Source organism: Xiphophorus hellerii, chromosome 12, assembly GCF_003331165.1.
Source record: "Xiphophorus hellerii strain 12219 chromosome 12, Xiphophorus_hellerii-4.1, whole genome shotgun sequence".
NCBI lineage: Eukaryota > Metazoa > Chordata > Actinopteri > Cyprinodontiformes > Poeciliidae > Xiphophorus > Xiphophorus hellerii.
This window is the reverse complement of record NC_045683.1, coordinates 5,555,835-5,581,584: the sequence shown is the minus strand read 5'-3', so window position 1 is coordinate 5,581,584 and position 25,750 is coordinate 5,555,835. Positions and strand designations below refer to the sequence as shown.

The 25,750-nt window shown below is 36.9% G+C and overlaps 3 protein-coding genes across 8 annotated transcripts in view; 2 read left to right on the top strand and 1 right to left on the bottom strand.

Annotated features, from left to right (window-relative positions):
- Positions 1 to 16,623, bottom strand: part of pi4kab (phosphatidylinositol 4-kinase, catalytic, alpha b) — a 31,312-nt gene extending 14,689 nt beyond the window's left edge. For all 3 annotated transcript variants that reach the window (XM_032578510.1, XM_032578512.1, XM_032578511.1), the window contains exons 1-19: positions 16,438 to 16,623; positions 13,759 to 13,875; positions 12,832 to 12,925; positions 11,761 to 11,849; positions 11,596 to 11,668; positions 11,247 to 11,509; positions 10,985 to 11,051; positions 9,237 to 9,382; positions 9,084 to 9,149; positions 8,872 to 8,968; positions 8,601 to 8,792; positions 8,406 to 8,506; positions 8,160 to 8,289; positions 6,453 to 6,582; positions 6,269 to 6,364; positions 5,970 to 6,153; positions 5,504 to 5,607; positions 4,749 to 4,917; positions 4,613 to 4,663 (exon numbers count right to left, since the gene is read on the bottom strand). In XM_032578510.1, the coding sequence (XP_032434401.1) occupies positions 4,613 to 4,663; positions 4,749 to 4,917; positions 5,504 to 5,607; positions 5,970 to 6,153; positions 6,269 to 6,364; positions 6,453 to 6,582; positions 8,160 to 8,289; positions 8,406 to 8,506; positions 8,601 to 8,792; positions 8,872 to 8,968; positions 9,084 to 9,149; positions 9,237 to 9,382; positions 10,985 to 11,051; positions 11,247 to 11,509; positions 11,596 to 11,668; positions 11,761 to 11,849; positions 12,832 to 12,925; positions 13,759 to 13,875; positions 16,438 to 16,536 (2,268 nt within the window). In that variant the 5' untranslated portion in view covers positions 16,537 to 16,623. The remainder of the gene's footprint in view (positions 1 to 4,612; positions 4,664 to 4,748; positions 4,918 to 5,503; positions 5,608 to 5,969; positions 6,154 to 6,268; positions 6,365 to 6,452; positions 6,583 to 8,159; positions 8,290 to 8,405; positions 8,507 to 8,600; positions 8,793 to 8,871; positions 8,969 to 9,083; positions 9,150 to 9,236; positions 9,383 to 10,984; positions 11,052 to 11,246; positions 11,510 to 11,595; positions 11,669 to 11,760; positions 11,850 to 12,831; positions 12,926 to 13,758; positions 13,876 to 16,437) is intronic.
- serpind1 (serpin peptidase inhibitor, clade D (heparin cofactor), member 1) lies at positions 183 to 3,993 on the top strand. Of its 2 annotated transcripts, XM_032578514.1 has the most exons (7): positions 183 to 277; positions 402 to 665; positions 816 to 1,459; positions 1,539 to 1,687; positions 2,730 to 2,854; positions 3,286 to 3,430; positions 3,511 to 3,702. In XM_032578514.1, the coding sequence occupies exons 2-7, from the start codon at positions 403 to 405 to the stop codon at positions 3,700 to 3,702; spliced, it is 1,518 nt and encodes a 505-aa protein (XP_032434405.1). In that variant the 5' UTR covers positions 183 to 277; position 402. The 2 variants fall into 2 exon arrangements, with proteins under 2 accessions (XP_032434405.1, XP_032434404.1); XM_032578513.1 differs by lacking the exon at positions 183 to 277 and having other exon boundaries at positions 403 to 665; positions 3,511 to 3,993.
- Positions 16,624 to 18,121: 1,498 nt separating the features above from the next.
- Positions 18,122 to 22,353, top strand: snap29 (synaptosome associated protein 29). 3 transcript variants are annotated; one of them, XM_032579380.1, is made up of 6 exons: positions 18,122 to 18,232; positions 18,979 to 19,209; positions 20,039 to 20,232; positions 20,727 to 20,812; positions 20,895 to 20,999; positions 21,334 to 21,494. In XM_032579380.1, the coding sequence occupies exons 2-6, from the start codon at positions 18,979 to 18,981 to the stop codon at positions 21,492 to 21,494; spliced, it is 777 nt and encodes a 258-aa protein (XP_032435271.1). In that variant the 5' UTR covers positions 18,122 to 18,232. The 3 variants fall into 3 exon arrangements, with proteins under 3 accessions (XP_032435271.1, XP_032435272.1, XP_032435273.1); XM_032579381.1 differs by lacking the exon at positions 18,122 to 18,232 and adding an exon at positions 18,423 to 18,525; XM_032579382.1 differs by lacking the exon at positions 18,122 to 18,232 and having other exon boundaries at positions 21,334 to 22,353.
- The last annotated feature ends 3,397 nt before the right edge of the window (positions 22,354 to 25,750 follow it).

The window sequence follows — 25,750 nt, the reverse complement described above, 5'->3', positions numbered from 1 at the left end:
GAAACAAGTCAAAGAAAGACCTATAAATTAGACAAAAAGTTTTAAAAGGACATGTTAGCATAGAGGAAATTAATTAATTAAAAATTAATCAGAATAAACATTTTTTTTAACAGAGGAGATGAACTGTGAAGAGTTAAAGGTTTTAGTCAGTCAGCGGACTTTTTGGACTGTTTGATCTGGTCTATTTGTTCAAGAGGAGCACACATCAAAGTTCAGTTTTGAATTCTTCGTCCTACAAACAAAATCAGCACAGAACTTCCCACCAGTCACAGTAAAGGTAAGATACTTTACAGACTGCTAATTTACACAGAAATCCTTGGCTTTTTATCTTGTTTAGTAGAATCTATTTGTCAAATCATTGAAACATTTTGCTCTAAACGTTTTATTTGCTCTGCCTTCAGGATGTGGGTCTTCACCGTCATTTCTGTGGTGTGTATGCTGGCCAGTCCGTCTCTGGCCGGCATTAAAGAGCTCAGTTCCCACTTCAATGACCCAAATCCAAACCCTAGAGGCTTACAGCCAGGTAGTCCAGTGGATGTCGAGGCCATTCCTTTGGACTTCCACAAAGAAAACACTGTCACCAATGACCTCGTTTTTGACGGCTTTGAGGATGAAGATTATATTGACTTTGATAAGATCTTGGCCGCAGGAAGTGATGATTACATGTAAGTTTCAGGGGATTTGTTTGTGTTGGATAACTTATTGAAAATAACTTTAATAATGGGGTATACACAATCTCAAAGTAGTATATTTTAGGACATAAATTCCAGTTAAATTTATTTTGAAACATGCATTATGAATTTAATAATTTTCAGTGAGGGGGATGAGATCGACGAGATAGCCACACCGGCCCCAGACATCGATGTCTTTGCAGAGTGGTCCGACCCGAAGATTCGCCGAGCCAGACTCCTACGGCTCTTCCATGGTCATTCTCGCCTTCAGCGCCTCAACATGGTGAACGCTCGCTTTGGCTTTAATCTCTACAGAAGTATCCGTAACGACGTCAACCAGACTGACAACATCCTGCTGGCACCTGCTGGGATCTCCATCGCCATGGGGATGATGTCTCTAGGTGCTGGATCTGAAACTCACCATCAGATCTACAAAGCCTTGGGATTCGCAGAGTTTGTCAATGCTAGTCATCACTACGACAACACAACAGTCCATAAGCTGTTCAGGAAGTTGACGCACAGGCTTTTCAGGAGGAACTTTGGCTACACGCTCCGGTCTGTCAATGACGTCTACCTTAAAAAAAACGTGTCAGTAAAAGAAACCTTCCGCACCGAAACGAAGGCCTATTATTTTGCCGAGCCACAGTCAGTAGACTTCAGAGAGCCAGCATTCCTGAACAAGGCCAACCGCCGCATTGAAAAACTAACCAAAGGGTTGATCAAGGAGCCGCTGAAGAGTATGGATCCAAATATGGTGCTGATGCTACTTAACTACCTGTACTTCAAAGGTGAGAGAAATACAATTTTACAATGAAGTAATGTCAAAGCATAAATGTCAATGACAGTCTTTGGTCCTTGTACAAACAGGGACGTGGGAGCAGAAATTCCCAAAAGAAATGACTCACTACCGAAACTTTAGAGTCAATGACAAAACAAATGTACGCGTGCCGATGATGATGAACAAGGGGAACTACCTGGCTGCTGCCGACCATGAGCTGGAGTGTGACATCCTGCAGGTGGGTGGCTTTATACAGATTAGAGCTGAACAATATCAGGAGAATTGAGGTAATTAGTTGAGTATTCCAAGGACAACGATTTATCCATGTTTTTCTCACCACTCTCTTTCCTCTCCATTATCATGGGGTCATGTTATGATGATCCCACCATTTTCCATGAGATTTAGCCTTTTGACCAAAATCTAGATCATGTGTTGGTGTAAAGGACAGTGGGACTTCATCTGACTGAGCTCATGAATCAAGTCACTGAGTATGAATGCAGGATGTCTGAACAGTTATAGCCTACCAACTATTGCATTCAGGAAATTCTTTGCAATTGCAATATTATATATGTTTTCACTCAGTGAGTCAAAAAACAAAATCTTGATAAGTGAAATGCTAAAATTGAGGTGTGATGTGGCAAATCAAAGATGAAGCAACAATTCCACTTCTCAAGCATTATTAGATTTTTGTCCTTAGACAAAAATGGAAGAAATTCAACAAGGAAAAAAAGTCTGGAGAAGCAAAGTTTTTTCCAAACTCATCCAGACCTAAGAAACATTAAAAGCAAATTTCAGAATTTTCAGGACTGCATAGGGACTCCTATATCAATAAGTATCCAATCAAGTAAAATCAATAAATAACTTCATAGTAAAGATGTCTCCTTCAGCAAGAATCAAAAGCGGGTGAAAACAAATGGCTTTTCATCAGGAATTTTAAAATGACTGAATCAGAGTAAACCAACCTGTCAAAGGCAGGTTCTGAATCCAGGAGGGTTCCACAGTAACTGCTTTGTTGTTCTTAAATTAAATGGGCTACAGGACAATGTAGGGAGACTAAAAAAGCTGCAATTTTGGTTTTTCTCCCCTGTTAAAGGGTACTGTAGGTATAGTTTGTAGACTGATGCCTTCATGATGACTGATTGCCCTGAATAGTTATTACAATGACAATGGAGACTGAATATTTTGTGCAGCTCTAATCTTTATATTCAACAAGAATGTCAGACAAGCACACAAAATAATCCATAATCAGCTAACCAGCATATAAACCTTCTTATCTTCAGCTTCCATACACAGGAAACATCAGCATGCTCATTGCTTTGCCAAGAAAGATCACTGGCATGAGGACGCTGGAGCAGCAGATTTCACCAACTGTTGTCAACAAGTGGCTCAAGAACATGACAAACAGGTCGGTCACAAGCAAATATTTAAAGTGACCGTATTTGCCGTTTACAAAGCAGTCCATCACTGCATTTGCTGTTACACAAATGGACAGAAAGAAATAGTTGTGATGCTGAGTAATCACTGCAATAGGGACTTACTGGAAATGCAACAGAACATTTAAATTTAGCACCTGCAAAAACTTCTTCAACAGTATGAACGTTCAATAGAAATGCCCTGTCGCAATAAATAAGCTGTAATCAGCATGTGCAGCAAAGACATGCAAAAAACAGGAATATGAATTATTAGACTAGTAAAACTGTTTATATCTTCAGCAACAGGGTAAATATCAGCAAGGTAACACAATATTTACTCTTGCTGAGTAATAAACTTTTCAGTGGAAACAGTGCAGATTTAGTTGTGCTTAATTGTGACGACAGCATCCTTTGTCTCTGCTAGGACTCGTGAGGTCTCGTTACCTCGCTTCAAACTGGAGCAAAACTATGACCTGATGGAAAATCTGAAGGAGATGGGACTCACTGACATTTTCAAGGAGAGTGGAGATTTCAGTGGAATGACTTCAGAAAAAGTTGCCTTGAACTGGGTGAGTAAAACAGAGAAATGCCAACATCACGGTCTTCATCATCTTTTTATATTCTGAAATATTTAATGGTGTTATTGCAGCTGAAGCACCAGGGAACCATCACTGTGAACGAGGAGGGAACAGAAGCTGCTGCCCTGACTCAAGTGGGGTTCATGCCGCTCTCCTCTCAGATTCGCTTCACAGTGGATCATCCGTTCCTGTTCCTGATCTACGAGCACCGCACAGACTGCCTCGTGTTCATTGGCCGGGTGGTAAACCCCTCACAGAACTGATCATCTAAAATTTGAAACAACTTCTCAGGAGTCTCTTTTCTTTTTTAAAAACAATGTAGACTCAGAATGAACACTCAAACTTCTTCAAATTGATCAAAGTACGAAGTCTGTGTAATTGGCTCACTGTACGCTTGTTATCTGTCTGTTAATGTTTTATAATTTACAAGGTGGGTGGAGAAGTGTGCAGACATTATTATGTCACTGTAGATACTCTAATGCTGTACCATGGTGATTTCAAACAAAATGTAAAAACACCACAGATGGTGAGATAATAAAATACATAACACCAAATCAGAAAAGTGAATAAAATCTGTTTTTGTTCAAATTCTTCTTAAATGAAGAAAAGTGTCTAAATTTGGTTTAATAACTTACTTTGAACTAACCTAAAACTCCTGAGGTAAACATAATGACAAAGTACTATTGGATATAAACATATTTAGTAGGTCAGTTTTTAATACTAAAACACAAAGAACGCATCAGATTGAATTTTACAACCACAATGTCCTTACAGAACTCCAGTCGCAACAACTTCTTACACATGCAATTTGTGTTCATAATTCCCAAAATATCAATGTTTTTATTACCTGGGCAGAGGCTGCTCTGTTCAAAATATGTTTGCCTCAAGAAATTATCTCCTATATGATTTTATTTTTATTTTCCCCCATTTAGAAATTCATAAAGCTTGAAAATAATACCTATTTAGTCATAACTCTTAACATTGATTCCTTTCTAAACTTTTGATGTTAACTGATTTTTGACACCTTGAATTTAAAACGGCTGCAGTCATGAGATTGATTTTGTTATTTATTGTTTTTGATTTTTGCTATTTTTCTTATTCTTTAAGTAAAAGTCAAATACTTTTACTTTGGGAAACAATTTCAATACCAACCGTCTCTAAGCACTTACTTACCACAGCTATGACTGGAATAAGAACTCCAAGGTTTCCAGCACTACTGGATGCCTATGGAGAGAAAAAAATTATTAACATAAAAAAGCAATGTGTATTTTCCTTTTGTGTTTGGATGCTGAGGCAATGGTGAACACACCTTCAGTGCTGTTCCCTTGTCAGAGGCCCTTTCACTTGCTCTTTTTCCTTCCAGTCCCAGTTGGACAAAAAGCTCTAAAAGGTTCACCAGCAGCTCATCCACCAGTTGCTCCACCTGCAGGTTGGCTGCGATGTTTGCTAAAGCATTGATCACAGCCAGAGAGCAATGCCTTGAAGGGAAAAAGGTTGAATAGATGAAAAAATCCCTGAGAAAATGCTAAAGTCTACATAAACATAAATTATTTAGGGCTAAAATTACAAACTGCCTCTTAGTTAAAAACATAATGAAGTTATTGTTTCAAGTTTCTTGAGAGGCCAAAGAAGAAGTTTAAGGGCAAATGATAACCTCCAACTTGAGAATTTAAAAGAAAAAAAAAGCTTTTCCCTCATTAAAATCACAATACAATTTAATCTGGTTTTCTTTTTTTTTTTTTTTTTAAGGTTTTCTTACACAACACCTAAACTGAAAGACCTTTGCATTCAGAGGACAAGTAGGTGGTGGAAAATTAAAGTATTTCATATAAAAAGAAGGACAAACAGTTCTCCTGTGAGAGACTAAAACCTTTGGATGATTGTAAAGCCTTGAAATATAATCCTTGACATTTTTTGTGGAAATTTCATTTGGAGTACTTTACACTGAGATGGGTATGTTATAGGTGACTGGGGAATTTATAGTATCCAACACATTAGCAAATAAAATCTGATACTAAAATATTAGAATCATCATAAAAATATATTTCTATGATGTATCCTGACCTGTAACCATGATCTCTGTAGTCTTTGGTGGCTGAGTAAACCACAGAACTGGCTTTCACGCTGATCTGCTGAAACAGATTCCACACCTCCTGGTAGATGTACGGCTGGAAGAAAAGAAGACGAAAGATAACATGCTAATCAGTGAACTGCACATCTATTTTAAACCCCTAAATGTAGTTCATTACAATCAACACTGGCTGGTTGTCACAAGATACCCTATTAAAAACCAACTGATGTGTCACATATTCAACGCAGATGGTGAGTGATTAGATAACACCCACCAGATGCACAGGAATAGCAATACTCAAGTCCGTCTTGTGACAATATATAATCTTCCTCCTCTGCCACCAAACACACAGATTTAAGCTCTGTGCACTTTTACATTAATCAATCTGAACTTTTATATTCCCTCTAATCCTAAATAGATTAAATCTGGTGCAGAGTTGTGCGACCACTTTGGACTCACATTCCCTGTGATGACCAGGCAGCCCAGTTGGTCTATGATGAGCACATCCAGCTGGGACGGAGGCTGGCAGAACTTTTGTTGAAGGATTTGTAAGATGTGTTCCATGACTTTGGGAGTGTCTCTGAGAGCGACTGCAATATGACCCAGCGCTTTGATGGTATGCTGTGGAATTAGATGAGCGTCCCTGAGAGAGGCAAAAGTTATATTTTTAAAACCATTCCTCTGAGTCACCTTCATTTGAATGTATTCTGGGTGACTAAACCAGATTTCCTAAACTTCCTGCTAGAAATGCAGCTCACTTATCCTTCTCCTGTGAAATGTACAGACGGTTGGAGAGACTTGCTAAAAAGGCCTCTACGATCACGTTGTCCAATGTCAAACCGGCTTGGAGACATCTGAGGGAGAAAAACAAACAGAGTGAACATTTACAAAAAAACCTCAGAAGTTCAACTGTCAGGTGTGCCTGGTGTGTTTTCATTTTACCTGCAGATGTTGTCGATGGAAATGTCTCTGAGCTGCTCGTACATGGAGGGCTGGTCTCTTTTATTTGTGAACATGTTGACGGTTGACTGACAATACTCATTCGTCACATTTATCTTAATATCTCCTGTGCCTAAAGAAAACAACGGGTGTTAAATGTAAGAGGTAAACTATCAGAAACCAAGCTGTGCAGACAGTACAGGCAAAAAAAAAATCTGTAACCTGAAATGCATTGAATCTGTAACTGTTCAGATGAATGGTGGATGAACATTAAAACTAACTGATGCTGTCTGTATGTCAATGTGTAATTAGTCAGACTAATTTGTCTTCTTCGCTTTCAGCCAAGATTACTTTTGTATTTTATAAACTGGACCTCTAAAACTTTTAGTGTGTTGTTTTATGCTAAGCACAGAAATATTATACATGACTCTCCTGATCTAAATCCCATAAATAAATATATAATTTTGCTGTATTGTAGTAGCATAATCTGACACAAAAACTGTAGAATCCAACTTTTAAATTTTCACCAAAAACATTGGCATCACAAAATATCTCACTAAAAAAATCTTATGGAAGGAAATTTTTATCTATAAATTACTCTTCACAATTGATCAGTGAGCCTAGGAACTGTAAATTAGTAATCGATTACTTCCTGTTTTCCTGAGGTATAGACATGATGCAACACCAAGGCACATTTCACCTAGCCACTCTTCAGAAGAGAAAACACTAGAAAAACAATCGCATTCAGAGAAGCCGGGTAGGTTTTAATCTTATTAAGTCAGGAAATGGCAGTAACTAAATAGTTACTTGCCCGCAGCGAAGTCAGAGTAATAATTAAAAGTTTAAAATGACTGGAACTAGACGAGCAAGACTGGACGAGGACCCGAGTTTGTTTTTCTGCCACAAACAGTGCGAAGGATGGAGAGAGGTTAAATAAAATCCAAAACAACCTGTCTGAGACTTGCAGCAAAAAAGTGGTATCTTGGAGTTCACCTTGTTTCCACCACAACTATATGACAATCTACAAACCAAAAATGTGTCTGGGAGGCATGCCAGAAAACATCCTGTTCTGTCCTTCCATTACAATTACAAACATAATGTTAGCTTAACACTAATTGGTTTTAATTAGGACTATGGTCAAATGATATTAAGATTTTTGGCTTTTCAGGAGCAACACTCCAGGTGGGCTCTGAGTAAAACACAAAATAAGGTTGTAAAGAATAACAGTACAGAGGAGGGTCTGTTTCTCCCTAAAGATCTTAGGAATCCTGTTATAAAGACATAACATTATGAAGTCTTTGAAATACCAGGACATTTTAAACAACAAAACTGGTGTACAGTGACAGAAAACTTAAAATGTGTTGTATTTTGATTCTTTTTGCAGGATATTGATCCTAAACATAGGGCCAAATCAACACATGACAAAAGTCATTACAATTAGGTGTTTTATTTTCTGTAGTATTTTTTTACCCAAATGAATAAATGTATATTAACTAAGAATTGAATTTTTCAAAAACTTTCAGAGTAACATTTTTGTATATGCAGCTTAACGCTACATTTATATGAAGGCATCTTACACCAGAGCTGCCAATAATTATTAAGGGTTCTGTAAATTTCAATCTTAGTTAACCAAACATTAATCCTCAAAAGTCTGAGGTCAGGAAGAAGCTGCTTGGTGCATATGAAACAGTCTGTGTGTACGGCATGTACCTGTGCTGTGTTGGCTGTGATATTTGTAGAGCTTAGTAAGAACGGGGGAAGGAACGACCAGAAAATCCTTCAGACAATTCGATGCAGAGTGGGCAACAACCGGAAACCTTTCACAAAGACGTCCAAGACCCTGGCAGAGCGGACAAGAGAAACCAAAGCAATGTAAATGACGAGCTCTCATCCAATGACCAGTACTTTGTGTGCCATATTCCTCTTAGTCTGTATGTATTTTGTCTATATACAAACCTGCAAGCAACAAATGAGCAGGGGCATGTGAGCAATAACAACTTTGCTAGAAGTTTTTGACTGCAGCTTTTCTGACAGTTTGTTGCACAAATTCTCAGCTCCTGGAAAGAGAAAAAACAGCCAAAGTGACACATCTAGAAGAAATAAAACTATCCACCTCCTCTCTGATAGTGGAGTTCTGCTCCGACGGATTACCTTGCTCGTCTTTGATGGCCCACACCATGAGATCCACACAGGCAGCATTGGCTTGGCATCGAAGTTTGAGCAGGCTCTGTTCCCCGGGCAACCCTGCCGTATTGTGAAGTACCCGCTGCAGCTCTGACTGGCTGCTGCTAAACTGCTCCAGGACAAAGTCGTGTACTTCCCGCACAAATGCATACTCCAATGCTGGAAATACAATATGGCAGCTTGATACAGTAGTAAATGTACCACTAAATAGCTTTAGTACATAAAAAGAATCTGTTACCTTTCAAGTTGTACAGAGTGTCTCGCAGCATTTTGAACACACACACATACAGGGGGTCACTGAAGGTTTTGTAATAGAAGTTGATTCCAGCATTAGACTTTAAGAATAAAAAAGGAAGAAAGCAATGAACAAATTATTCCACTGATAGAAAGTGACATTTATATTTGCACTCTGCTAATATTAAGAGAAACAAATTGCTTTTATCTAATCACCTCTGTAACTTCGGTCAGAAGGGTGTCCAGAGTCTTCAATAAAGAGTCGGAAGCAAAGTTTTTCACCTGTAAATCAACAAGATTTGCTCAGATTTGCAGAATGGAAATCAGCAGAAGCAAATGTAAAAAATAAAAATAAAAAAGCTACTGCACCATTCTGAGGAGCTGTTGGAGCAGATTAAGAGGAACCTCCACCTCATTTTCACTGGCACCCATAAAAAGAGGAGACATTGAGAAACTGGAGCTGATTGTAGTGAAATAGTAGTCAGGCTCTACTGAGCTGTTGTCTGGGACAGCAACTGTGGAAAAAAAAAATCGAAAACATAAAAAGATTAGTGGAAACAATAAGGTAAGCATTAAATAAATAATATAAAATAAGAAACAGCAATTACAAATTTAAATGTATTTATTAAAGGCAGTTATGTCAAACCACAGTTTTCTCTGAGTAAACATTATAAATATTTACATAAACCCCACAGCTCATAAACAAAGTGCATTGCAAAAGTATTTATACCCCTTAAACTTTTTCAAATGTTATAACAGAATAAAATCAAACGGGGCATTTTATTTGTATTTTATATGATAGACCAACACAAAGTAGAGCATAGGTTTTAAGTTCAGTCAGATTCATCCTAATTCACTTCAGTCTGGAGAAGTAGAAGATGACTTTAATTATCATTTTGTTTAACAAACAAAATCTAAATATGTCAAATGTATATATACACAGCCCCCATTTCTCTGATTTTCTTGAGAGAAAAAAAATCAGCGCAATCAAATACTTCCAAAAGTCTAGTTTGATATACGACTGACTCAGCATAAATCCAGCTGCTCTTTGAAGGCCTCTGAGGTTTGTTAGAGAACGATATCTAACCAAGAAGACCAAGAAACCCAGCATACAAGTCGGTTATATAGTTATGGACAAGTTTAAAGGGTGTTAGGTTATTAAACTTTGTAGATCTCACAGCACTGTTCAATCATTCATCTGAAAGTGGAAAAACTAGAGCACAACTGCAACATAAACAGACAACCCTAAACTGACTGAGCTGACAGGCTGAGCTCCAACACAACAATGGCCCCAAAGACACAGCTACTGAAACAATGGATGGTTTAGATGCTCATTTTCAAAGATGACTGACGTTGGGCCATGTCACAATAACAGCTAAGGAAATGTCAGTCTCTATACATGAAAAGCTGACACACACATATTCCTTGCAGCTGAAGTTACAGTGAAATGTAATTCTACAAAACATTGACTCAGGTGGACTTTACACAAACTAATGCCGCTTTTCATATTTTTATTTGGGGAAAAAAAACGGATTTCTTCCACATCCCAATTAAACAATACTTTGTGTGAGTCTGTCATATAAATGTGTAATAAAATACAGTTGAACCTAAAGACAAATTAAACGTAGGGTTGGGCACCTATATATATATATATCTATATATATACATATATAGATCTGTATAGATCTACATATGTTTAGACAAACAGACAGACAGACGGACAGATATCTCGCAATAGACATGTGATCAATATCAATGGGAAATACATCCGAATGAACGTTCAATAAATTCATTGAACTCCAATTCAGAACCACACAGCATTCTGGGGGATGTAGGCAGAGGAAAGGCTTTAGCCTCTCATGGCCAGATTTCTCCACTCTGTGTCATAACTGGTTAAAATTAGAAAACAACAGAATAGAGTGAAACAGGAAAGATCATGTCAGGTCGGCAGTATTTCAGGTATTTAAAACAAAAAACTAATCAAAAATTATAGACTGAAATGAAACGCTCATATTGCGATACATTTTTCAGCTGTATTGCTCATCTCTAGTTCAAAAGATATTAATAATTTTGCAGAAGGAAAGTATTCAAGACGAATTGAGATTCTTAACTTTTACCTTCACAGTTATGTAGGCTACGAGTCGTGGAAGAGCAAGGTGACTGGCCTGCTGGGTCTGTGAGAGTCTATCACAAAGCAAATTAAAAGACACTTCATAAATCAGAAAAATTTAAGTCATTTATGAATTAACCAATTCAACCTTTAACAGTAATCTAGTCACACAGGATACAAGAATGCTAAAGCTGTGCAAACACGTTAAACTTTTTGAAAACAAAGTTTTTTGTGAATATCACCAACTTTCTATCACAACGCACACCAACCTGTATAGAGGAATCCAAGTTGCACGCTGAGCGTCTGCACACGTTGTTGCCCTGAACCACTGACAGCAGTGCAGACGGCATAATAGAACGAAAGTCGTTGAAGGATCTGCGTCGGACGCTTTCATTTTCCTCCGTGGGGCAGCGGATCTGAGGCAAATCTTTGCGGAACAACTTGGACAGCAGGGCTTCTTCTGAATGGCTGTAGCGGCCGAAGGCTCGAGTCATGCCGAGCAGACTGGGGATAATGTACCTGCACAGGAAAACTGCAGAAAACAAAGGCACCCTAAAGCTTTTTTTTTTTCAGAAACATTATCTAACAAATTGTTGTTTTTGGAACTTGTGTATGTACCTTTGTCATGATTATCAGGGTTTTGGATTATATCCTGAAATACCCCCATGACTTCCAGTATTGTGCTTAAGATCTGAAGAGAAGGTAACAAATAATATGTTAGCACTTGCAAAAATTTTAACCTGGAGTCAAAAATCATAAACAACCACTTCATTTTGAACTGACATCAAGTCGGGACTGGGGGTCTCTCTGAGCCACATCTGATAAAATTGTTACTAGACAAAAACTGAAGTTTTCTGCAACTGGGAGAAAATCTGAAAAGCAAGAAGAGGAAACAAAAAAGTCATAAATATACATTGTACATAAAAATCAACAACATTAAGAAACAGGAAGAAAATTATTAAGAAGTCCCTTAAAGGAGACAGTTTCTAGCTGCTCAGAACACTAGCAACCAGATATATTACATAACATATTATACTTGCAGAAGTAATGCTTAACAAACAAATAACAGCAGCAACATACTGTATGTCTTAGTAGAGAAACTTCAAGTCATCTAATCTGAGCTTACATACAGTATGACATGATGGTATAAAGAAACCAATAAATGACCACAGCACCACTGGTTTTAATGGAGTGCTATTCCCACCTACTCCCAAACTCTGCTCTATTTTTTGTCCTTCCGCCATTCTAAACTCAGAAATCTAACTGGAAGGTGATTTTCCCTCCTATAGTTCTGATCACTTTTGCTTTTCAGATGAAATAAAACTCAATTCATACCTGCTATGAATCCGTTTTGTGCCTGACTGGAAACCCACGTAGTTAATAATTTACTGTAGATCATATTATCTACTAATACGAAGTCACTGAGTTATTTTGATTTGATAGGAAGTCTGTCATTTGTCATGATAACACAAGGGTCGACTGTCTAAGCTAAGCTCTTTCTGAAATGTTTTCTCAGCATTTACGGCCATAACTCACTGAAATACTCACCTGCCAACAATAATAAACTGACTGAAATAGCTAAAGAGTACAAAATAGTTTATTTACAGGTTTAAAATGGAAGTGGGCTGCAGCAAAATGATGATGCATAGGTACAACCTGAGCCAGAGAGAGCCAGTAGTGGGTGGACTTTAACTTTAACCAGCCGTAATCAGACACATTAAGATCACTGCCTGGATCACTGCCTTCTAAAAGGAGTTCTACTTGTACTTGTAAAACAAAAACGGTCTCTTGGTGCACTGCTGCAGCATGTAAAAAGAGGTTACTGTAAATCAAAGGTAAGAGGATTTCACATACCTTTTTCTTTCTTTCCTAACCCTTCTTCGATCCACTGGACCCGTGGAAGGCCTTTCAATAGGCTCAGCAAGTAGGGAACAATCATGTCTTTGTGCTGTGGGAGAAAAGCAAATCATTACACATCACAAACAAACGCACAAGGGAGTACCTTAGTTTACCAAGAAAGTTCTGACAGCTCATATTTATGAGGCAGGCTTAAAATCTGACATCCGATCTGGGATCTATACCAGTATTTAAACAACATTAAGGTGAAAGTTAAGCTATCACTTCTATACACTCCCAGGGTAAGGAAGAGTGTCTCAGTTTGATGAGTTTAGAGGCTTACAGGGTCAGCTGAATGTCTAATCACCTTCTTAAAGAGATTATGAGAATAAACTTATAAAAGTGACATGCATAATGTGGAGTCTTGTGAGAGACTAGAAGCCAGAAGTTGACTGATAGTAGTTAAACATTAAAGTGAATGCATTTTTTTAAAAACAAAAAATGAAAACAACATAAAATATAAAGCATTACTTTTTTGTATTAGATTACCATTTGTGCTATCTGGAGTTCACCATGCTAAAAAGTACCAATATTTTTTGTACTTTAAATGTTTTCATGATAAAATGAATATCTCTTCACTGTTTTTTTGTTTTGTTTTTTTTTGTTTGTTTTTACCCCTCCAGGGGGTATTTTGTGGGCTCTAGTGTCCCTTATATGATAGTAGGCTGACAGGAAACGGGAAAGGAGAGGGGGGAAGACATGCGGCAAATGTCATCGGGTCCGAGAGTCGAACCCGCGACGGCCGCGTCGAGGACTCAAGGCCTCCAAATATGGGTCGCGCTAACCCCTACGCCACCACGGCACGCCCAGGACCTACTGGTTTAAATACAAGACCTGAACACAAAATGAAACTACTCTGTTAAGGCAACACTGACCAACACCTACCTGAAGGCCAGACTCCACCAGAAACACAGCGAGCGCAATAACTGCATCTCTGCGCCGCACGTCTAAAGTGAACACACCACGCACTTCTACTGGACACATACATTGCAGCTTCTGGACCTAAAAGAGAACAACAAATTAATTTAAATTTAAAACATACACCACCTGACCACAGACAGCAATACAAGAGAACTAGGAAAGTTGGAAAGTCCAGAAGTTTTATAATATGTTTAATGTGTGATAAAAAAAAAGAAGAAAAAAAAAGGAGGCAAGAATATAAGAACTTGCACGACCGTGATTGTGGATCATTTTTAAAAAATGAAGAACAGAAGTAGAGAGTAAGTACTGAGAATATCTTGAACAGTGAGCATCAAATATTTTCCAGGCACATAGTGCCATTTTAGAGCAAAATCAAGTTAACTATGTTACCGTCAGTTGTTATAGAAATGTTGTGTATATTAAACATGGCTTAAAAGAAATTTCACTTGGAATTTGACACTTGGAAATTGCCATCTATCTCTATGATAACGCCTATTTGGTCCAAAACTGTGCCTTCTGCACATCCTCACAACAATGCTCCTCTATGATGCCATTTGCAACCGTTCTTAGAGCGTTGGACTGAATAATAGTTTGTATTAGCTATGAAGACATGCAGTTCCACTGCTAATTGCTGCTGCCACTAGTCTGGAGGAGCTGAGTGGGAAATGTGTGGGGGTGGGGTGGTCTGTGAGCCGGAAACTCGGCTGGAAATAGGTGGCGCTTTGTATGAGAAAGTGCTTAGGCAACCCTAAATGGCTGCCGCAGGCGATTCAAGGATTTCTCAAACAGGCATGAAAGAATCAAAGCAACACTCCAGGTATGTTTTTAATTAGGAAACAACATTATAACCTGATGTAAAGCCCAAAAAAGTCATTGTTTTTACTTTTTTACATAATACCTACCTTTTAAATGTGCAGGGGAGAACTTCAAACAGAGCTCTGACATTAAAATAAGACCTTGGTGAAAATTCAAAACCTTGGATATGATACTGCATGAGCTACTCAAAAAAATGCTAGAGTGGAGTATTTAATAACCAAACAAAAATATAAGATTATGAGTATTCTTTTTGTGTAGTGATACTAAATTTGATATCAACCCTAATAATTTATCATCAAAGCATACATCTTCACAGTGTGCAGTTCTTTCTGTGTCCAATTTTTTTCCCTCCAAAGTTGCAGTGTTTGATTAAAATTCTTATTTTTCAGTATTGTATTATACTTTGCCAATATTAGAAACTGACCAATTAACTGCAAGAAAACATTCATATCTTGTGCTTTCTATGAACACACAATCTAAACTGGTTTAGTATCTATAGCCTTATCTGTTTACCATATCAGCTTCAATACATATCCACCCTAAAGTTTACAAACACTCATCATCAGCATGACTAATATATCATTTGAGCTTTTAGTAATATATTTAAACTTTTATTTTCTCAGATGGAATAATTATACAAAACACAACTTCTAAGAATTGTGAAAATGACAATTGAATGCTCAAGTTTAACAGCTTAGAAGTAACAAAGACTCAAACAGACCTTTGATTAATATTTGAATAAACCTTTTGCTAGTCAACGGAAATGACATGCTTTTACCAACATGTTTCCGGAATAATCCTGGCAGGATATTTACACACAACTCGTGGTAGAAAGAAGCTTCTACGTACAATAAAATAGACAACTAAACTTTGTAGCCCACAGAGACATGCAAATTTATTTCTGTGCGAAACATTTTATCACTAGATGAGAAAAAGATTAAGCTATTTGGCCAGAATAACAAGAGGGATGTTTGGAACAGCTATGGTGAGGCTTTTAAAGCTAGGACCAGATAACATTAAGCAAGTAGAATCCACTTGACTTTGTAGAATATACTTAAATATTGTGGGATACAGGAAATCAAAATATCTCATCGTGATCTATTATTTCTGATAGGAAGTGTGGTCAAATATCCAGTCAAAATTGATAGAGATGTGAGTGTGTGTATGTATCCAGCCTGTATGTATTCTGATCAAAATCTCCAACAAAAATTTAGCCTGTGCATCTTACGCTCGTCTTGAAAATTCACCTTGATGTGCAATGATTTCAGTCTACAAGGTGAACATTTATTTAATTTAGTATGACATCGATGCCTATGGCAAAGTGTAAACGTGTCACTGTAACTCGAAGCTAAATAAGATAATAATTTAATTGACAACGTATGGACTCCTGGCTCAACATGTTGGACTTATTTTACTACTTGAAATAAAAAATCCTAAATAAAGGTCGATATTTGATCTCCTCTAAAGAACAGGTCAGTAATTGTATAAGGAGTGAGCTCTCGTCAATGATCTGTAAACCTGTTTGACTGCAGCATTCATCCAGTCGGACTACTCTGCCAGTGTGATGCAGTAAATAACAACTCAGCACCGACAGTATTTTCATCTACATCCCACCCCTTCTCAAACATTACATAAAGATACAGACAAGAAAACCCCGCAATAGTTACTCCCAATCACCGACGCTCACAGAACCGTCAAATATTAGCTCTGCTGACAGGTCTGTGATCAAAATAAAAAGACGCCGCCTGTGCGGAAGCGAAGCGAAACCCTGAACACCAACGTTCATTCTGACCAACTCGACTAATGTTCGTTTTTCTTTTTTCTCACCTTTTCCAAAGCGGCAGGTCTGTGGGCAGCGAGCGAGCGGGCCAGAGACAGCACTGTGTTGAAATAAAAACCTCTCGAACTGCCTCCCACCAAAGCCATGTTTACGTCTCTACATGAAGCCTGCGGAATGAATTCGCCACTGAGAGGAGTCCGCGGAGCAACTGCTACTAGCGCTGGGGAAGCCGCAGTACGGCAGCTCGGCGCGGACAAACCCAGCCGCGAGTGCCAGCTGTTTAATGATTTGCGATTAATTTGTGCAAATTACGCAAAAATAAATAAACATAAAAAAAAACAATAAAGAAGGTAATATATTTTTTTACAATTTTACAGGCAAAATAAATGAACAAAACATTTTTTTATTTTTATTATCATCTTTAGTAGTAGTACTACTACTAAAGATGTACTACTACTACTAGTAGTCGTCGTAGTAGTAGTAGTAGTACCGCTGAAAGGGTTTATATAGAATATGTTTTATTGTTCATGCCTTGCATGTTTCACTAACTATCTAATATCCCTTAAGGTTTTGTATATAAAACATTGTAAAAATTTTGCTTTTCTTATTTTCAGGTACTTCACATTTAATTTGTCACATTCATTAAATTAGAATATGCATTCTGGTCTGCTTGTCAGAAAGGTCCTTTTTTGAAAACGAACAATTATCATTATTTACAGAAATAAAGATTTCAGGCTTATGTCTGTGTGTAATTTATCTAAAAAAACCCAGATTTTTTTCAGTGAATTAATAAATTACATAAATATATTACATTTGTTACCTTTCCATTAATATTCAAATGTATTAAACATAACAGAATATACAAGTAGTGTCCCATTGCACCGTGGTGAGTAGTCCTCTGTTTATCTGAGCAATTTGTTATAGTCCAATACTATTTTGGCTGTTTTTTTATTATGGTTTGTTGTTGTATTAAGAAAGGGAGATTTCAATGACCATGACAAGTCTAAAGATCATGCACACAGACTTGGTAATTAAATTATTTCTGACTCCTCTGATTCTGATAATGTTCATATTTTAAACATTAAAATGTAAAATTATTTTTGAAATAAATTTTATATATTTGAAATAAATAGTTAAATTATTCTTATTCTTATAGACACCTTTATACAGTGTGAAGATTAAATTGTGGTCATATATTTTTTCTAGCTTTTATAAACAATGAAAAGTCAGGTTTGTGAATGTCACAAAAAATCACGTTATGAGGAAATAATCTTTTACATTTTTAAAGAAAACCTTTTCACATATACATTGTTTTAAGTTTAGCTTCTTTCACTTTCTTTTTAAAAATACAAACAAAATATCTTACTTTTCTTCACAAAATGGCTCCACTGGGCAAGACATTTCATATTTCTAAAAGGAAACCGGTTTTAGCATTAATAAACAGGATTTACCTCAAATGGAGGGAAAAGGCTCAAGAGAGAGATGTACAAGTGTCAGGAATAGCTCACACTGCAATAATTAACATGATAAAACCTGGTAAAAGACATTGAATATAATTGGTAGCTTGAAGATGAAAACTCAAAATAGATTTTATTGCTATTCTTTACTGAAACAGTAACGTACCAGAACATGTCCATTTTAATTTTTCCAGTTACATAAGTCTTATTTGTAATTACTTTAAATTCTTTAATTTGAGTAGCAGCTGGCTCCAGCATGTCTGCGTTTTTGTCACGCAGTAATAGCCCTTACGGCATGACGCAGCTACGTCAGCAAACCTGACAGGAAGTGCTAACCGTCAGCTGAGCGAGCGACAACAACGTCTGGGGCATCGATACTGAAAAGGTTTATCTGTCATCTTGGTCTTTATTGTCATTTTTTGAAATATCATTTAGATTGAATCCAATATATAAGTAGGAAAAACTTCATTTTTTCAAGTTTTTTTTTAGCCGTAGTTTATTTACTACCGGGTGTGGCCATGGGTCATATCTGATTGGCTGCTTAGCCGTCTTTCCACAAAAGCTATCCCTTGAAAACGCCAAAACCGAAAAAGCTTGTCTTTGTAATACAGCTACAGTTACAACTAATGATGTATTTAACTGTCTTTGTCACGTAAACGTCGCGTTCATTCTGTGGAGGTTCGTTAAAGCTAATGACTTTATCTTAAAAACAAATCTTAAGATTAGCATAGTATCTTTTCATAATTAATAAGCTTTATAATTATAGGTAATAAAGTGCGTTATGTAATAGTTACAGTGTTGCTTACTGAGTTATCAACTATGTTACAAAAGCTAACTCTTTTCCAGAGTGAATTACATTGTTGATTAAAGATTATTTCTTCACATGTGTTAATAATTAGTAAAATTAACTGAATGTGAATTTGTCATGTAGTTCATGTCCAGACTGATTGCTTCATTCGTTAGGTCAGCATTTTGTTTTAGTTTCACACAATGCCCTTAACTTCACTCAGGAGTTTTACATAACAAAACATACCAAGGGTAAAAGCTCATTATTGACTAAAGCTAATCCTGCTTACACACTAAAAGCTTTAGATAACACTATTTAGTCAAAACACTGTGTTTCCTTCACAGATGGCTTACCCTACATCCCTCAACCCATTTGCTGATGACAATGAGGAAGATTTTAAGCCCAAAAGGAGTGGCTTTGAAGATGAAAGTGACAGTGGGATGACGGATGCAGAGAGGCAGCAGAGGTACCTTCAGCAGGAAGTGATGCGCACTGCACAGTCTGCTGTGGACAGCTCTTACCGTTCGCTGAGCCTCATCTATGATTCTGAGAAGATGGGTGTGGAAACTGCAGAGGTACAGCCAGATGTCCACAGCAGCACCCATCATTGATATGAAAGTCATGTTCACTGGAGGAAAAGGACAAAAAAACTTATATCACAATTTTTTTTCCTGAATGGAGCAGTTTTGATGATTATCCCAATACATTTTTAAATTAAAAGACTAGTTCCTAAGATATTATTTGTTTCAAAACAAACTTAAAGAACACATTAAAATTAGTGATAAAACATTAGTTATACCTAATGATTTATTTTAAAAAATTGTGATAAATTAAATACAGATGAATTACAGAAATGTATGGATTCATAGTGACATTTTATCATGACTTTATTGGTGTACAAAACCCTTTTTCAGCACTGTTTAAAAGTAAAATATCTTTTAGTACAATCAAACTGTAATGGAAATCAAATTCATGCTTCTGTTTATAATTTATTCTCCATCTTCTAAAACCTCTCAAATAAGGTTCTGCCTGTCAGGCCACATGTATTGACTGACTTATTGAATTTTAAAGCCTCCCTATATCATTGTTGTTGACATTTTTTGTCCCTCAATAAATTATAGAATTTTTTATATTACTAAGCATTAATGGTAACACTGGGTTTTTAAGGATTCGTGTTAATTGTTCTTTTTCTGAGATCCAATGATGCCACAGTAAATAATTTTTAAAACAAAAGTTTAACAATTATACAGATAGATAGATTTTGATCATAGAGAAAGCCAAATCTGTGCACACAATTCTTGCTTTTAAAATAATTAAAGTTGTGTGATAAACAGTCATTGCATGCTGTAATTTTGTATTCTTCATCTTTACATAATTTTTTTTATCTGGCATTTGTTTCTCTAGGAGTTGGTGCGACAGGGTGAGGTCTTGAAGCGAACGGACAAGATGTTAGACAACATGGATGAAGACCTGAAAACCAGTCAGAGGCATATCACCAGTATCAAGAGTGTGTGGGGAGGATTTGTCAACTACTTTAAGGGCAAACCAGAAACAAAACCTACACCTGAAGAGCCAAAGGCCTATCAGGCTAACGAAAGGCAAGTTTCTCTTCCTCCTCTCTTGTGTCAGTTTCTTATCGTCACTTCCCTGTTTGTTGTAGACCAGATTAGTGTGTGTTTATCAGCTCTTGAAGCTTTTGTTAAGCAAGAGGTTACTGGCGTTAAAGCATGCTTTCAGGGAAACGGAATATTTTCTGTTGGTTGGAATTAAATCCAGATCATACCATATTGTTGTAACATGTTTTGTTTGAAAATGCAACTTCTGTGATTTTAAGACGAAATTTCAACCAAAGTTTATAAACATAAAAAAACGTTGGAGAAAAACATTACAAATTGTACATTAATCATATTTAATTGAAAAATTCATAATTTATTTGATTGTGAAGTGTTTTTATGACTCTTTGACAGAGACATTGATACAACATATTATTTAAATGCACAGCTTGAAATTTGGTCAGAACAGATAAAATCATTTCAGGTGGGATTATATATTGTTTTTCACTGATTGGCTGAACAATGCTTCCCTGTCTCAGACTACAGACTGCCATGTCTGGTAGCAGAGAACACGAGGACAAGTACCAGGCCAGCCATCCCAATCTAAGAAAGTTGGATACAGGAGGTGAGAGCTGGCACAAAGAAGATCTCAGCTTGGTATTACCATCATCAGCTGGCTGAAACTATTTCTAATTGTTGTGTTTCAGGTTTTGGAGCTGCTGCATCGATGGATGACAGCTCCTCCAGACAGAATGGATACCCTCAGAACAGATACCTGAGGGACGCTCACCAGACGCTTGACAACAATTTAGGTAACAAAAATCTATCCCTTTTAATTATTATAATTAAATTACTAGTTATATAGTGTATGTAATTCTGAAAGATACTCTTTAAATCATTATGTTATCTTTGTCAACCCTGAATTCTTTTTAATACAGCTTTTGTAAATGTTAAAACGTGTTAATTTTGCTTTTGGTTTAAGCATATATTCATAAAGTATATCTTTCTATACAATGTATACAATTCTACTTTATGAAAAAATAAGAGATCCTTATACATATGAGATAAAGATTTTGATTTTAAATAGCTCTTCTAATACCTGGTTAACATATGAATAATGTCTAACTTTCTCTGTGAATGACTTAGATGAAATGTCCAGTGGCTTGGCAAGACTGAAGAACCTCGGACTCGGTCTTCAGTCAGAGATTAATGACCAGGACGACTCCATCGGATCCCTGCTTAACAAAGTGGATACAATGGATGCCAAGATCATCAACACCAACCAGCAGCTTAAAAATCTTAAATAAGACTCACTAATTCAACATTAGATACAAACTAGCAGTGGGTCACCCTCACTCTGGACCCATCCTGGCCTTTGTCCAATAAAGAGTAGTATATTTTATTTTTGTCTTTTTTAGTTTATCTCCCACTAGAAAATAACTGTGATTTTTTTGTTTCTTTGTCAGGAATTGAAATGTGTTTTTCACATATGCTCTATTTTTTTCTCCGTCAAGTCTCACTACATTTCTGTCTTAATGTTTCATGAAGTGTTTTTTTTTTTTGCCCAGTCACCAAAGATGTGCATTGGAATGTTTCCTAATTTGCATTTCAAGCAAATTGATTTGAAAGATGAAGATCATTTTAAGATGTAGGTTCTCAAAATGTGTTCTTTATCTGTTTTTATGTACACTGTATAGCTAGCTTAAATGTATAAACAATACACAACCAAACAGAACATTTAGCTGAAGTCACATTTGCCTTACATGTGGTGGAAATGTAAAGTCTTTGATTCCATGTCAGGGTTATGCTTCAACCAGTTCTTCTTCCCACAAAATGGTTTGCTTTGAATTTTGTCTTATTTGATTTGCACTGATTCAGTCCTGCACAATTATTTCAAAGCATAAATAGAATCAAAAAGCTATTATATGTTAAAAAAAAAATCAGCAATGAAGGAATAAACCCACTATCAAAGTCATAATGTTAAATATCTACAATGTATTTTATTTCCAAGTTAGAAACATGATTGTTTCTCACCAAATTATTTTATAATTCTGTTGATTTATTTGAAAAAAAATGTTAATGTTGCTAAGCAATGTGTAATTTTTGCCACATATGTCATGCATTTTAATTAAATTTGTATGTATAATAAAGAATATTCTTTTGGGACTCCGTCTTTCTGAATAGTTTAAATTTTGTGCAATATCAACATTGCCACAAGATGGCGTTATACTGCTTGATCAGCTGCTAAGAAATTGTCACGTGTAATACTACGTTGTTGAATAAATCTAAGGATTTATTCTAAAAGGATGTATTTTGTGTTAGAACTGCACAAGAAAACATTTGTTATACTTTAATTACAAAGAGAACATTTTAGCTCTCTCTGTTATTAAATTATTTCACGTCTGGGGTGTGTGCCACCTGTGCTGTTGTGAACAGATCATCTCCCTATGTTAGGCTATCCATTCATTATCATTCCTCGGTGTTGGACCAGCTGCTCCCACCGGCAGAACAAGCATTCATCAGCATGACTTGCTAATTACAGTATCAGCCTCCTCAACATATTTCAGCCATAGAAAAGGAAGAAGACATTTTTGTGGTGCCTTAAGCAAAACTCGTTTTGAAGCATAAGTGATGTGGAAAGGAGTGAACCGAAGCTGTCATTTATCTGTAGGAAACATTTTTATATTTCTATGTATTTTATGCATTAAGTTATTTTGTATCATTGTGTTTTACATCTCAGGGGTAATGGCTCAGTTTAGATTTTGCTTTCATGCTTATATTAAGCTGATATCTTTTTGTGCTTTTTTCTACATTTCCTTCCTTCATTTTTGAGAGTTTTTGATCCCACCATAGTTCTGAGTCTACACTCGTACAAGTGTAAAATCACAAATATCCGATCAGCGATGCATCAAAAAATGTTTGTCTTGGCATGATTGGATCTCAGTGCTGCAATCAAAACATTTTGCCAATACATACTGATTAATTTAGCAAAAACCTGTGTACTACTCTAAGTTGGTTGAAATCTCATAGGTGTCATCAGGATTACAAGTGGAGTTCCTCAAGGCTTTGTTTTTAGACCACCTTTAGTTAATATCTTTATTATCCCCCAAGTCTTATTCTTTCAAAAATTTTTTCAATACTTTTGCTGATAACACAAAGACCAGAATATCCTACAATGTAATGCTCAAAATACAGAACCTATTGCAAAAATGCAAGGTTGAATTCTAAACTCATCAAACTATGGAAACTGTTAGATACTGAAGTATAATATTGAACTTAGATGTCAATGTTAGCTACAAAAAAGCTACTACAACTATCTTAAAATATTACAAGAATCCAGGCTTTTCTGCCAAAACAGGACTCAGTAAAAATGGTTCATTAAGGGACACAACATCTTAGGCCCCTCATCCAAAATGCTCCTGCCAGAGTTTTAACCAACACCAGAAAAACAGGCCACATCACCACACTCCTTAATTCACAGTATTTAGTTCGACAGTGACCTGTTAACACGGTGTTGCTTGATTCAAAACAATACTTGTTTTATTGTTGTCAACTTGATGATACTTTGAAATAAACCTGTTTACAGGGGAAACCTAAGCTCAAGGTGGAAGCAGACATCGTTTGACTCCTAATAAACAGAAGTTACCTCTTGGACCTTTCCCTTCACAACATACATGTGGACTACAGGAACGCTTTGAACAGCTGTCGGGTAAAAAGCAAACAGTGGCCGTGTTGTGACAAAAGCAGCCCGTGTTGGAATGCCTCGCTTTTCAGGAACTGTAATCCCAGAACACACGGCTGTCGGACCCCATCAGGCACCAAGCCAGGGACGGGCCTACCTGCCCTTTTGAGAAGCAGGAGCAAGGCAGCATGGGGGATGGACTGTCAGGCTGACGGCACTCTACCGCCATCGCTGCAGCAAGAGAAAATAAAGGGTTGTGATGAAGGGAGGGCTGGTAGAGAGGAAGAGGAGGATTGAGGGAGGAGATCAAAGACAGGAGGAAGGCAGGCAGAGGAAGCAAACCACCTTTAAGAGTGACGCAGAAAGCTTCAACAATCAGTTTTCTAATAAAGATATTTTTAAACATATTTGTAATAGTGGATTTGAGATTTTGTGATCTTATGATCTTTAAACAAAATCATTTTATATTCTTAAAGTGACTTTAACTGACTCAATATTCTAATCAGAAATAATTATACAAAATTACATCAACTGTTTGAAATGTTTTATAACATAATGGCTTTTTTTTTTTTATTAAGTGGGTAATGCGAAGTAGGTATCAGTAGTCAGTACCTTACCAGCTACAAGCTGATTTTTGTTTTAGTTTAAATAAATGTGTAAAGTCTCTAAAACAGCTGTAATACCTACTTGCAGTTTATTTGAACCCAAGTCATGACAAAGTGAGACGGATGTGAACAAAACTCCTATAAAAATAGCTAAATCATTTTTGTGATTTTTAAAATATATTTTAAAATATCTATGGATATCTACTTCACATAAATTCAGCTCTAACTGTATCTGTAAAAAATCTCTATGTAGTCACTTTGTGTGTGAATGGAATGCATATTCATTGAGCAATTATTTTTTTTTTAATTCAAAATATTTTGCATAGAATGGGCAAGGCCTAGAGAATGCAACTGCACCTCTCATTCAGATGCAAATTATAACATTTTGGTTAGACAAAATGTTATGATACTTTCTGAAGTGATATGAAGCCTAGGCACAAATTCAAACTGGAAGACTCTTTTAGCCCCACCTGCATCATCCAACCGGAGCTTACGGCTCATCACCGTTGATTGATTGACGTCGGTCCAAGACTCGTCACGTCCAATCACCGTCCAAGCCCCAGCTGATAAGGACCACCATCCATGGCGTCTCGTGCTTTCCAGCAGAGCTCAACCCACCTCCACCCCTTCACCTCCACTCGCTCGGCTGTCCGGCCGCATTCTTCACTGCCTCCACCACCAGTGCCGGGTCCTGGGGGATGACGTTCCTAACAGCATATGGAATGCTCATCGGAGCCCATCGCAAAGTTTGCGATAATGTCCTCAGCCGGGGCCCGAGCACCAAAGATTTAATTCATGCTGTTAATAAACTTTTCTAATTGTTTCCCTTTTCTCCGTCTGAGTCTCTCCAGATTGAAATGATGGATGAACATATAAAACCTTCATTTGTGGAGCATTCATATCATCCTGGCATAGAGAAATATCGGACTAGTCAGCTGGAATGCCTGCAATCAATTCCTGTGTTAGAAACAACTGTATAAATGTCATATAAAGTTTGATTTATTGGGCAAAAGCCTTATGATTGTGTTTAAATTTGGTTTCTGAAGTCTCATGACTGTCTGAACTTATTTCACTTATATGATGTTCGTATTTCAATTATACTGATGAGTAATAAAGGTTCCCTGCTTTGTCACGTTGACCATGCCAGAGCTGACATCTGGAGCTGTAAGGATTAGATAAACAGAAGTCAAATCTCAGAGCAGCCTGTTGAGAAACTAGTCCTCACAGAAAGCCTTGTAAATGTTTTTGCTCTTCTGTCCTTGACATGAATTTAACT

Coding starts and splice junctions, on each gene's coding strand:
- snap29 (XM_032579382.1), top strand. CDS start 18,979: ATGGCTTACCCTACATCCCTCAACCCATTTGCTGATGACAATGAGGAA. Junction 19,210..20,038: donor TGGGTGTGGAAACTGCAGAG/GTACAGCCAGAT, acceptor TTGTTTCTCTAG/GAGTTGGTGCGACAGGGTGA. Junction 21,000..21,333: donor GACGCTTGACAACAATTTAG/GTAACAAAAATC, acceptor TGAATGACTTAG/ATGAAATGTCCAGTGGCTTG.
- serpind1 (XM_032578513.1), top strand. CDS start 403: ATGTGGGTCTTCACCGTCATTTCTGTGGTGTGTATGCTGGCCAGTCCG. Junction 666..815: donor GCAGGAAGTGATGATTACAT/GTAAGTTTCAGG, acceptor AATAATTTTCAG/TGAGGGGGATGAGATCGACG. Junction 3,431..3,510: donor AAAAAGTTGCCTTGAACTGG/GTGAGTAAAACA, acceptor GTGTTATTGCAG/CTGAAGCACCAGGGAACCAT.